Source organism: Anser brachyrhynchus, assembly GCF_964034855.1.
Source record: "Anser brachyrhynchus genome assembly, chromosome: 3".
NCBI lineage: Eukaryota > Metazoa > Chordata > Aves > Anseriformes > Anatidae > Anser > Anser brachyrhynchus.
Window position 1 is genome coordinate 44,261,944 of NC_137696.1, and position 13,342 is coordinate 44,275,285.

The 13,342-nt window shown below is 38.2% G+C and overlaps 1 protein-coding gene across 13 annotated transcripts in view; it reads right to left on the bottom strand.

Moving 5' to 3' along the window:
- Positions 1–13,342, bottom strand: part of CHRM3 (cholinergic receptor muscarinic 3) — a 287,105-nt gene that overhangs the window by 191,849 nt on the left and 81,914 nt on the right. For 6 of the 13 annotated variants that reach the window (XM_080585117.1, XM_080585116.1, XM_080585128.1 and 3 more), the window contains one exon: positions 12,726–12,835. Coding sequence is in view for 5 of the 13 variants with exons in the window: in XM_080585121.1 (XP_080441247.1) it covers positions 6,363–6,501 (139 nt within the window). In the remaining 8 variants the exon portion in view is untranslated. Of the gene's footprint in view, positions 1–6,362; positions 11,731–12,725; positions 12,836–13,342 lie in introns of those variants that run through there. The other 7 variants (XM_080585121.1, XM_080585122.1, XM_080585123.1 and 4 more) reach the window with 3 other exon arrangements.

Genomic DNA, 13,342 nt, shown 5'->3' on the forward strand with positions numbered 1-13,342 from the left:
CTTTTCGCAATGCCCATCTACCCATACCCCTCCATTATTCCTGATTTCAGCTCTATTTTTATGCCTTAAATATGTGCAAGAGCACATAAACTGGCTCCTAAACCGTCTTGCTGGTCTTTGCCCAGCATCTCCCCTTAAACCTATTCACCTATTCTTTTGCTGGATTATGAATTTTAACTTAACCATATACTCCATAAATAGACAACAAGCCTCACAACCACACCGAAAACACATATGTAACACTAGTTTATCACTTGTTAGGGTAGGCTATGAGATACATGCTCTCCCCAGATCCCGTGGATTTGGAGAACTTTAAGAGAGTGCAGAAGAGCTCTGACAAACCTCCTGCAGACATCACGTAAGTGAAGCAGCCTCCTGCAAAAGTCTGCTCCTCTAACCTGTACATAATTTTCTTAACTGCAAAATTTCACATCTGAACAGCAGCAAATACAAAAGTCATAATTTATGACACTGCCGAGTGACTTTTCTCTGAAACCTCAGTGTTAGCTTTGACAGTACAGTTACTGTCTCAAGATGGCCGGCCTTCTTTATTCCTTGCCTTTTGCTCCCCTCAAAGCCTGTCCCTTCCGATTTCCCTCCAAATGCAGGCCATCAAAAGCAACGACAGGCTTTTCCTAATGAGTTTGTGCCAGGGCAGAGCAAGCACCCTCCTCTCAGCGGTCGGGGGTAGCACCACCCCTGCAGAAATGCAGCGGGATACAGCCAACAGATGCTCATGGATTTGGGAGCATGAATCAGACATGGTCAAGGAATTTTGAGGCTCTTAATTCTTATACTTAGCACAATTCGCCCGATAGACTGGGTGGCACATGGAGACCCACACTGTACCAGCTACAGACAGGTTACGCTGGAAACACTGCCCATATTAAAGGGGGCGGAAAAGTGATCAAAGGGGTTTATTTTTATTTAGTTTGCATAGCAGAAAACTCCCTTTGGGAAAAACAACATAAATTTTAAATGAATTTCTTGGAAAAGACCTATGGATTTAATTACTGTGGAAAAAAGGATTCACAGAATTTAATCTTAATTTTGGGATACTAGAAAACATTAAAGAGAGTTTGGGAAACTTGCAAAGAAAGTCAGTTTTCAAAAACATCCTGCAATCTCCTAGCTAAAAAGAACTGGTGGGAGTGGGAAAATACATTTGGAAGTCAGCAACATCTGCGCTGTTTGGGCATCAGTGATGGGCGGGAAGGGAAAGGGGAGCAGCTTCAGTGAGGAATGGCTCTTTCTCAAGCCTGGTGGCCCAGTGTGCTCCTGGGTGGGATGGCCAGTCCTGCAGCCATTAAAACATTTCTGAATTGATTTTTCACCTCTCACCAACAGGAAACTGAAACGTTAAGGATTAATGAAAGTATTTGACAAAAATACTATAACTATATAGTCCATCATGCTTGAATTAAATTATTGCAATAATAATTACAGACTGCGCACAGGAAGATTTTTGAATGCACTGTATCAACATACTTAAAACAAGATAAAGCATTCTCAGCACCAGCATAAACAGATTATGACTTTTTTTTGCACATGGATACTCGTGCCTTGCTTTGGCTTTCCTCTCCTACATGACATATTTACAGAAAGCGAGAGGAGAGGCAGGAGAAAAGTGAAAGAGCTTTACTTCAGTCCTTCATATTGTTGGGACCTTATCAGTAATAGGCCACTTCATAATCATTAATTCAATTCAAAGTACATAAAACACTGAGAGCAAAAATAAAAGTCAAACATAATCAAAAATTCTGTCAACAATGATATGGCACACAGAAATGTGTTTTAAAAGCAGCTGTGCAAAACAGTTCACAAGCAAAGTTTATAGCTTTCTTTGAATTAACCAAAGAGAGTAAATGTTAGCAGTCTCATACAGCTCAGCAAAGTGATGATAATATGACAGGACTATTTATCCTCTGAAACAACCACAACTCTCCAGGAACAGCTGAATTAGCCTGTATCTTATAAATGGCTCAGGACTACAGACTTATGTAACAGCAGCGGATGCATGCAGCCCTCCACTGGGTAGCATCAGAGTCAGAAGCTTCACCTTTCTCTAAGCAAGCCAGTAGACTGGGGCTGTCCACCCAAGGCTGGGACCACCATATGATGCCACTCTATGTGGCATTACCACGGGCCCTCTAAACACAGAAATGAAATCCCCCCCTTCTAAGGCCATATCATTTCTGAAACGGTGAAAGCTTCTCTGTGTTTGTCTTTTTTGAGCTCCAACTTGATTACACCCAAACACAATGGAGAGAAGTTCCTAAATCCTGCAAGATCACTTTTTTTTTTTTTTTTAAATAATCCATCTTCTTACACACAATGTTAATATACTGGAAAAAAAAATAATAGTGCCCTCAATGTACACTGCAGGATTGTATCTATTGTTTTATTTTAAAGAGCTGTTCTTCCTTATTGTGCCCATTACAGAAAGCTGACAAGATTCTCATTAAAGAAAAGAAATCCATTTTGAATTGTTTCTACTCCTGTTCTGGTTTCAAAAATTTGTACTAGAACTTTAAGAAAATGGTGAGCCTGGGCTTGAAATGTCTCAAGCATGTAAATTTTCCAAACAAAAGAAATCTAAGGGTATTGCTGCTCCAGAGCTGACTCACATGCAGAGCTAAATCATATGCATGACTATTTTATGACCTTGCTTGGAGTCAACACAAAGTCAAGTTGCACTGCAATTTACATTACCTCCAAACTTCTTTTGGCAAGAACAATCCCTTGATAGTAACTAGCACTATTCTTTTGAGACCTCATTTTCTAACACCAACACCTGCATTCATTTAATCTGAGCTTTTCAGACTCATTGGCATCACCTGCTGCACACGCTAATGCATTGCTCCAGGCTCTTGTTGGAAAGCTTGTCTGATGCCTCAGTTCTCACGGGATTTGCCACTTTGCAGCAGATCCCTCACTTCTTTTCCCTCTCCCTTGAGCATGATCACACCCACAAATCTTTCGAAAGCCTTCAGCTGCTCTTTGATAGCTGTTTTATAGACTGTCCAACTTGGTAATTTCATGGTTTTCTTAAATGAAAAATGTTCTCTCCTACCATTCACGTAGCAAAGCCAAAATATCAACAATCTTTCAGGAAGCAAGAGCAGACCATGGGATACTTTAAACACCTCTCCTATGTTACTGCAGTGCTACCTGTTTCTACGTGGAATATTTTTTTCCAGGCTTTTGAAGTGAAGCCACCTGGAGGAGGCAACACAGGAGGGGCTCAGCTGTGCCAAGCCACAATATAGCTTAGAGAAAGAATTAAAGACCAGCAGACTATGGCACTGAAATGTAGTAAGAAGGTTATTATGCAGGATGTAATACAAGCTGAAATCTGGTCAGGGTAACCCCAAACGGCACTTTCTCTTTTATTAGTACAAATGGTTGAAGCCTTGCTGTTACTTCTCATCCAAAAGGTTTCAGCTTTAGTGCACGGCACTGATTAATTAGCACTATACAAGAAGGTCCTGCATAATGCATAGTCAACCCATTAACTTCACTTGGCTGACGATGAAACTCAGACCGTAGGTCCTGAAAAAAGCTATATATTCTCCAACGGGAAATAATTTCTACACCACTAAAATGTCCACATCGCTGTTGTGAAACACTGACTACTTAACAGAGCACCACTACATTCATTTTACTTAGGAGAGGAAATGAAGAATGTCTAATCCATGGAAAACTAGATGAATGCACACATTAAAATTAGTATTGCTCTCACCAAAGGGAGAGTGAAGATACTAGAATTAACAAGTATTTGGAAAAAAGCTACCACAATGAGTAAACATAGACAAGACTAGTGTCGCACTATATTGAAGCACCTTTTTATTTTTACAGTTGCTCCTGTGTAAGTTGGCTATGCAAAAGATGCCTAACAGAGGCAAAGTTTTTTTTTTTAATAGTTCAGCTAGCATAGTTAACATGAAAGGCAATGAGCAGCACAAGCTTGTGCAAACCAGAAAAAAAATAGAGTAATCACATTGTACAAGCTAATTAAATGGATATTATTGATATACATTGCACTTTTCCTGTAACAAATAGAAAAAGCAGGAGATGGTCCTAAAAGTCTTGCTTCTCCAGATACTATTTTTTGCAACCTCCTATTTTTAATAAATTTAACATTATGCTTATATATGGAAGGGAAGCAGGTAGAATACAGCACTGCAAGCCTGTTATTGCTATGAATGTCAAACCATCAGGCAAACAAAAGATCTGAAGAACAACACTGATTTGGTTTAAGTGCTGGTATAATTGAAGACTTTCATTTTTATTGTGCTACATAATAACAGTGGTTAAAGTACTGTATCTCCCAGCCAGAAAGATTCTACCGTTTAGAGAGAGCCTTTGTGCACTTAAAATGCAGAGCCATTTGAACAAGCGCAGTAGCTCAAGAGGTGCAATTGCCATAGCTCCAACAAAATAAAGAGAACTATAGGAAGCACAGAGCTCTTCATGCTTATCTTGGCCTGTTTTTAAAATAGGAAATAACAATATTGCATACACAGTCAGCTCCAGAGGGTAATATATCCTCTTCTAAGATAAGTATCTAAGGCAGATATAAGAGAAGAACTGCCTCCTGGAGTCGCCTGCCTCTCTCTATTGACAATTGAGAGATGCCAGATGAATCCTATTCTTATTGTCAAGATCTGCGTAATCAGAGGTGCACAGTAATGGATTCAGAACACAGATAAAGCACGCCATTTAAAAAATGGTGCAGGTTTTATTTTAAAGGAGAGAAATTACTTTCCAGGTTTGCTCATCTCTCACAAGAGGATGATCCTTTCTTTTCCCCTGAACCACTCCTTTTTTGAAGTGTTTCTGTATAATTTATTATTTTCTTTTGTTTATATATGAGTGCATGTCTATATATATTCCCTAAAAAGACAAGTTAATGACATCCAGCAAATTAACAGCAATAGCATATAATAATGCTTAGAATAAATATGTCTCACTAAGCCAGTGGTACCCATTATTCAAAACCAGTATCCTGATGTATCTAAATTATTATTTCCTTAATATTTCATCATGACAAAGAACTACTTTTGATATCAATTCTATTCACAGCAGCATTTCATCAAATAATTTAGAACAAAAATTAAAATTCTCCAAAAGAAAGGCCTACCCACAAAAAAATTTAGCCCAAATGAGTTGCTGTAAACCACTGTAAAATGCACTTAATGCACAGAAAATGCATTTGTAAGACATGATTACGTAAAGCTGTAGAAAACAGTATAATACAAAGGGAAATAAAATGAGAGGAAAGCTGAAAAAGAGAAGTGTTACATCGTTTTATGAAAAGCAGAAGTTAAACTTTAACAGAAAAAAATATTAAAGATTAAGTTGCTTTTGTCAAAAGCAAATCCACAAAAGACAAAGTCTTTAAGGTTTTGAAGATTTTATGCTGCTTTACTTCTATGTTAATTTTCTGACAAAGAAGGGTATCCAGTAACATTTCAGTGTAACCAGGGAGTCCAGAAAAGGGAAAATTACCTATGAACAGTACTTATTCTATCAAAGTATAACTGCTTCACTTTTAAAAATCTGTACTGTTCTACTTTTCTAGCAGCAGTTCTGATCTCAATGAGATATTTCTGTTCCAGGTAATAGACTGACAATATCTACATGCTTTTATTGACAACAGTTTTTTAAAAATCATATAAATTTCTAAATAAATTTATTCAGATTTAATGCAGAGCTCATCTAAAAGCAGTTGATGCAGAATTGAACTGTGGATGCCTGCTGCAACAGCATGAATTAAACTTATGAAACTCATTCCTCCCCTTCTCAAGCACTTCATTAGTCCTTTCAAACCCTTAGATTTTGTTTCTCTTAGCTGAAATATGTAAATTGCTTTTCAAAAGCTGTGTCTTTTCAACCAGTGTTTCCCCTTTTCCCTATTTCTACTGTTGCTAATGTCAGCTAAAAGAGCGTAATTAAAGTGAGAGGAGATATAGGAAATACATGCATTTGATCAGTGGGAAGTCACAGAGCTGCAGTGATTCTTATCTGATTATTTTTTAAATTGTGCTTTGCAAAGCTACTTTTTGATTGAGTCTCAAAATGATTATATGTTTAATTCTGGAACATGACCTTATAATAGTTCTCTGCTGTTGGGTAAATTACAGGATAACATTAATATGTTACAAATAATAATAGAAATAAAGTGAAAAACAAACCCATATCTCTCTACAGAGGTAAAGTAGGGTGGCCTATGTTGCTCAGCAGCTCCATCAGTGACCTCCTGGGTGCCAAAAGGTCCCACTGGCAAACAGGCAGCAGACATCAAGTCAGGGAGTGCCGCCGTGGCTGGCAGCAGAGCCTCCAGCCAGGCTCTTACTCACCAGAGGTTGGAGCCAACAGAAACCTGATGACATTCCTCAAGAAGTGACAGGGTGGGTCTGTGGCACAGAATAAGCCCAGGTGGGAGAGAGGACACGAGCAGAGGAGATGGGAAGCTGCGCATAGAAAGGGCAGAGCCATGTCTGCCTGCACCTGGGTGGGTGATGGTCACACCTGGGGTGGGGGGAATGTGCCCAGGGGCCTGACAGCCAACTGCTGTCTCTAATTATTCATGAGTATTCCAATTATTTAGATGACCAGAAACATTTTTTGCTGTCAGGCTTTTATTTTTTATTTTTTTATTTTATTTTTTTCTCCCTGATTATCAAAGGACAATTTTCTTCTCCTGAAGTTGAGGCCACACAGCTTTTAAACATCTCAATATTATCTTGTTTATTTCAGAATTATGCTCATATAAAAATCTAGTTCCAACACACATATTTATGTAACATAAACCTCCAAAACAATAAGCAGAAAGGAACTTTGCCTGCTAACTACAAAAAAACAAAGAACAAAATGATCATTGCTCTAAGCAGTAAACCTTTTTTGGTCTTTTTTTTTTCTCCTCCCTAGAAGTCTTTATTGAAACCTTTCTGTGAGTACCTCTGAGAGTTACCAAATTCAGGCTTCTCAGGGATGCAGGAAGCACTGTGTGGTATGAAAGTGCCCACCAGACTGTGCAGGTTCACAGGAAACTGATGTTTAGGTTTTGTTAAGAAGAAACGTAATTCCATTTTCTAGTTACATTTTTAAGTACTTAATCCTAGGAAACTTAGGGGTTCTAAATTTTCATAGTAAACATTTAGCACATTTTCCAGCTAGGTATCCAAAACCGTCCCAAGGTATATGCCCCAGATATACCCCCCACATTATTTAACACTCTTTAAACTCCCAAAGGTGAAATTAGTTACACTATTTAACAGGCTGCTGTAAAGAAAGTGTAAGCATGCAGCAGGGGCGATGCCACACGCGGTGTCACCACGTGCCCCCTCCTGCCAGCCTGGCTGCCCTGAGAAATGATGACACAAGCACAGCAGCCTTAAATTTAGAGGTTGTAGTAAGCAAAAGTCTGAGGCGAATGATCAAAATATAGTGACCACTGGGTCCTACTTCATGTAAAAGAGCTTCCGCAAAACTCGTCTGTCACCACTAATCAAGAGAAACCCAAGAGATATAGTGAGGATGCAATGGCTGGCATCGCCTGGCCTCCAAGCCTGAACACAAGTGATGCTAGTCAGATCACCCGGACACATCTTTTGGTGCTGTGAGCATGCTGCTGTAAGGACACAAATGGGTAAAGTCAACTTGATTTGGGATTACCTGAAGTAAAGCCACCTCTCCCTTCCAAAAGATCTCTGAGTTCGTTGCACTACTTTGCTGCAGCTCAGCAAGGTTTAATTTGGATGGGAGGAACCGGTGCTAAGGCACCAAAGGCAGTTCCCCATGGATACTGCTCTCCTAGGTCACACACCATCTAAAACACTTCCAGCTTTCCAGGAATCCTCCCCTAGCAGACTGATAATGGGCTGGATAGTTCTGTACTGTGTCTTGGTTTTTGACTGGAAACTTTACCTTCACAGCAGGAAAATAAAAAAAAAACGGGTCTGCAGCATAAGTAGAATATTCTTACGTCACTAACTCTTTAAGGGGAAAAATCTAGATTAATATTCCAAGAACAAAACCAAACATTTTTACTAGCTTTTGCATATGCCTTTTTTACCCTAATAAAATTGGCAAAACCTTGGTCTTTTGTGGAAAATGGCTGCCATTGCATTATTATTCTATCCTTTAAAATATCATTTATAGCACAGTAGAACAACTAAAAATTATTAATTCACTGGATATGTTTTTATGCAAGTTTGCTGGGACTTTAAAATAAGCACTTTAAGAGCCTGGTGCAGTTAAACAGTATAGAATTTAAACACAACACTAGCATTACCATACTGCATCTTCTCTTTCCAAATATGTTTACTCATTTACTTTTTTTTTTAATGCATAAATCCCCTGGAACTAGTTACTTGGCACTAATTCAGAAGAAAACCACGCAAAAATGCAAACCTAGAGAAACTGAAGGTATTTCACCGTTTCCATTCAGATAAAGCAATTTCTTGCAGCACTTAATTTAAAGCCATATCTTACTGCATTCACATTACTGGGACACTAGTTAAGAGGAAATAAAACGATGCACTGCTCCGTTGGCTAGCACATCAGTCAGGACAAACTGACAAAAAATGGTTAGTTGAGATTCCTTGCCAATAGAAAATCCTTAGCAGACAGCACATCACCAGCAATTCCTCCTATGTTACTGAACTGCTTTAACCAATAACTAACTTTGAGGCGAGTTTCTCTGTGTTTTTTAAAGCTGCTTTGGCACAAGACTTTTTACATAGGGTAATCCTTCACAGTATCAGCTTGATAACGAAGTATGGAGGAGTGTGGGAAAATGAAAGGAAAAGGGTAAAGGGGAATCCTAACTTTATTTGAATGTTACATTCAAATGCACAACATTAAAAACCTAGTTCAAATTCACCAGAATCAGAGATTTTAAAGTCAAATGCTAACAATTATTCATTTGTTTCTGTTTATAAGCTGCAGGCATCTTAGTTCAGGCTGTATCTCAATAAGATTGTGATCACTAGAATAAATAATGCATGCTTCATTTTGATTCCTTCCATGTACCTGTTATGTCATTTATTCTGGCATCCAAAGGAAGCCCATGAAGTGTTCAGAAAGCCCAGCTAGAAGTTGGCATGGCAAAGAGGACAGATCCAGATTCAGTGAATGCATCTTTGTGAGCACTGATGGAGTAACGCCCCAACCAAAATCAGTCTACAGAATACTGAATTTCCACAAGAAGAAAGCAATGGAAATAACAAAAAATGGATTGGTTTTAATACTTACTAATAATGATTTACAGTTCAAAAAATGGAATGTTACTTCAGATACAACACTGTGAACTGCAATGAGCTATCAGCACGGAGATGCCAAAACTAGAGTTCAGAAGCAGAAGTAGCCAAAACCCAAGCTTTCCATTACTTAGTGTTGGTATAGGAGGTTTCAGTATGCTTTTTGCCATAGATTGTTTCGAGTGTTTTGAGCTGAGAAATGCATCTGCAATCAAGATCCAGGGCTAGGCCTTTTCCATGTTTTGTTGTTGCTGGTTTAGTATGTGGTGGGTATTTTGTTTGGTTGGTTTTTAAGTCGGGTAACAGAACTGTAACACCACTGAGCAGTTGCTGATGTTGTTCCTACCAGTTGTCTATGTTACATAACACTTCAAAATACAGCTTATAGGTCTTCGGACTTTGGGGTATCTAACACAGTTTTTTTATTGAGTTTCCTACGCTTATTTTCAGAGTGCCTTCCAAGTAAGTTGATGAGACTATGTACTTAAAATTCCCTGGTAATTCTTATAACTTAACATATGGTCTGATCTACTTATCTTGTTTGTAGATGTCCTGACCTTTAATGTTTTATATATTCTCTTTTTAATTATCATAAATGTCTCCTAAACAGCACCTGGCATCTGCTCTTCACAGCTTTTTTTTGTCCTCCTGTGCTGACTTTACATATTCAGTATTTAAAAAAAAACCCTTTAAATATTAAAATACCATATGAAGTTTCTCAATATACAGGAGGCAGTTCAGATTTTGTTTGACTTTTTGTTTGTTTTTAATCTCAGAAGAGCTGACCGTGCTTTTCAGCCACAAAAAAAAAAGCCAAAATTGCTATCAGCTGGTCTAATGCAAAATGAAGTTACAGTGGACAGTCAACATCTAGATGCTGATGTATAATTTTGTATTTCCAGTACTTATAAGTCTTTCCGTTTCCTTTTCAAGTAACTTATTGTATCTCACCACCTCCTCTAAAAGCCTGACTTCATCAGCTTAATGTGTCTTTCTGCAGTAGGTTTACCTGGTCTAGCTACTGGAGTATGAGATTCAGGAGCAAACTGGAACTACTATTATTATCTTTATTTTGCAGATTCTAAATGTCTATTGCTGCCTTGAATATTCCTTCCTCTTCCGTAGGTTTTGAATTCAACAAATAAGGACTACTTAATCTCACAATAAAATTGCTCAAGCTACTGTACTTAGTAGTGATAGAAAATCCTCTAGCATTCATGTCATGTGTGGCAACATTCAGTTTACTTCCTGATGCCCACCTTAGATTTAATCTGGTTAGAGGGAAGCTCTGGGCTAAGCTTCTGGGCTTTTCAGAACCTACGTTGAGTCATGAGTGGGCATGATAGTGAAGGGGAGACCAAGACGGCCTTCACACACGTCCTCTCTTTGCTTGAAGGGTATGACTGCAACAAGAAGTGATCTTGATGAAAATACTGCCAAAGCAAGCATTGTTTTTTTTTTGTTGTTTTGTTCTGTTTTTTTTTCCTTTTTTTTTTTTTAGTTGTAAGGGCAATGTAAAATGACATTTCTTAAACAAGAATTTAAGACTGCATCACTATTTTATCTTTTTTTAGTTTGGTCGTGAAGGAAACACTGTGGACTGTATTCTGTTGGTGGACACAGGGAGCAATTGCAGTATAATGTGGTGCAGCACGCCTCTGGAAAAGGAGACCAAATCCTGTTTGCACATACAGGACAGACATCCTTTTCTCTGTTTAAAGAAGTTAGTCCTTCCACCAGACCTATCACAAAGTTATTTCATCATGAATCAGTGCACATTCAGGATGCAAAAACAGACTCAGAAATGCATGGCACATTGCTGATAAGGAAGAGGAGAAAAGAAAAGGTCAAGTCTTTGAAGCAAATCAGCTCATTCGACAAATAAAAAGCCTGGTTAGGGAACAATGCAGAACTCGATGAATACCCGGGGAACTGCTTCTCAGAATCAACAGGTGCTAGATAACCCATCAAACAGTATCCGCTTTTTTTTTCCCCCAATAATTTGCCGGTAGGAACAAGTGAGGTGATGTTTTCCTTTCTATTTATCTGGTTCTCCGGTGTCAGAGTGGTATGGGTAGTACCTGGGAGACATGTCATTTGAAATGCAAAGCCAGCTGCAACTGTAAGAGAGGCAGGCGGAAGATGCCTTCCAAAGGATGAAAAAGGCGTGCTATATATCTGGCCATTTCACTGTGTAAATAACTTACTTCCACCAAAAATAACAGTAACCAGTTTCGTTGGCAAATATCCCTATCCATTTATACGGGATATTTAAACATGTCTTTCCATTATCAAGTGTAAACACATCTCTGGAAACTGTATTGCCTCTGTGTCACTTCATTACAGTACTTAAGCATATCATAAGAATGGCTTTGACTAATGCCATTAATTTCCCTCTTCTGTTCTCACGGCTTGCATCTCTGCTTTTCTCCGTACTTTTGCATACTTCTAAGGACTCTGAAATCTAGAACAGGAGTAGAAAAGGAGGGATACATTTCATGCAGGCAGTGTCACATCTTTTCTTTTAACTTAAACCCTAGCCACAGGCTTAAGGTAAGAAACATTTACAGATTTTAACAAAGTTATTCAGCTATTCCTGAAAATTCAGTACCAATCTCAAATAAACTTTGCGGTAAGAGCCTAGTCAAAACCCTCAAAAGGGAGAAGAGGGAGACAGATAGAACTTTAACCTCAAATACTTAACCTGATATTTGGGCAGGAGACTGGGCTGCTATTTCTGGTGTATTAAAGAGCAGTCAGTGGAACATTATGATATCCAAATTTGGTTTGTCAACGTTGAACTTGTGTTTAGCCAAATGAATAACTAGTGCTTTGGATCTCATTATTGCATGTCTGGACACTGTGTAAATCAGAAGTGATAGTTCAGTTATACTATGAGGAGCCTTGCTTTTAATATTATTGTTTATACAATACTTAACATTGCTCACGAATACTACAAGCAGAGTAATTGTAGGCACAAAATACAGACACAGTTCAAAAATAAAACCGAAAACTTCTGTCTAAATATTTTCTCCAACTTATTCTTTGTGTTTTGAACTATATTTGTAACACAGCTACAGAGAAGGTAACACATTGTGATGTGTCTGATAGTAAAAAGAGCATTCCATTCAGCTTGAATCTAATTTGACCTAAAATACTACACACTGAGATAAAGACGCTTTCAAGCTGAAGGGAGAGAAAGCATTTCAAGGTGTGTGTAAGGATGTTTGCATAGCTCCAAAATCATCTAAAACGAGAAACATTCTTGTAAGGTTCTTTTTTAAAGTTCAGCTTTTTAAAATATTCTCAAACAGCTAAAGATCTATTTTCTATGCATACTGTAAATAAACAATGCTAGGCTAGTCCATATAAAAGCAATGTGAGTACTACCCAATGCAGCTTTTCTGAAGTAAATGTCAAGTATTTAATAGGTATATGTAATACAAGAACAAAACTCACCATGGACAAGGAAAAGAAGTATATATCATGTTTCAGATGACTGTAGATCATCCAACCTGTAGCCCATCATACCACGCACTGCTGAAAGATTTTGCCATAACCACCAAGATCTAAAAAAAAAAAAAAAAACCACAGAATGATAACAATGAAATAGTGAAAACTGAGTGTTCCCTATTTAAAATAAAGTTCTCCATTTCACTGTTTTTTAAAACATACTTTTTTAAAGACAGAAAAAGCCTGCTGCACACCATCATGATCCAGCAATAGCTTCTCTTGAAATCATTGCAACATTTTTTTGCTCAGATATTTCATCCACAGTACTTTTGAAGGTTTTTCAGCTTTCAGACTTTTCAGGATTCAGATTATTTATTCATTGTTGTTTTATGATAACTGTTTTATGCATTTTTACTCAAATCAGTGGTTGCGAGAGCTAAATACTTTATCTTCCTTTTTGTGTTTTTAAGCAGGAATTCACATTGCCAAACTGCGCCAAAGCACAAACTGCATACACACAAATTAACTAAGTGCAGGGAAGAGCAGAGCTGCCTGACTGGGGCTGGCACCCGTGCTGACAGGAGGCTGACGATGCCCACACTTCGCCTAACACTCAGCACGCT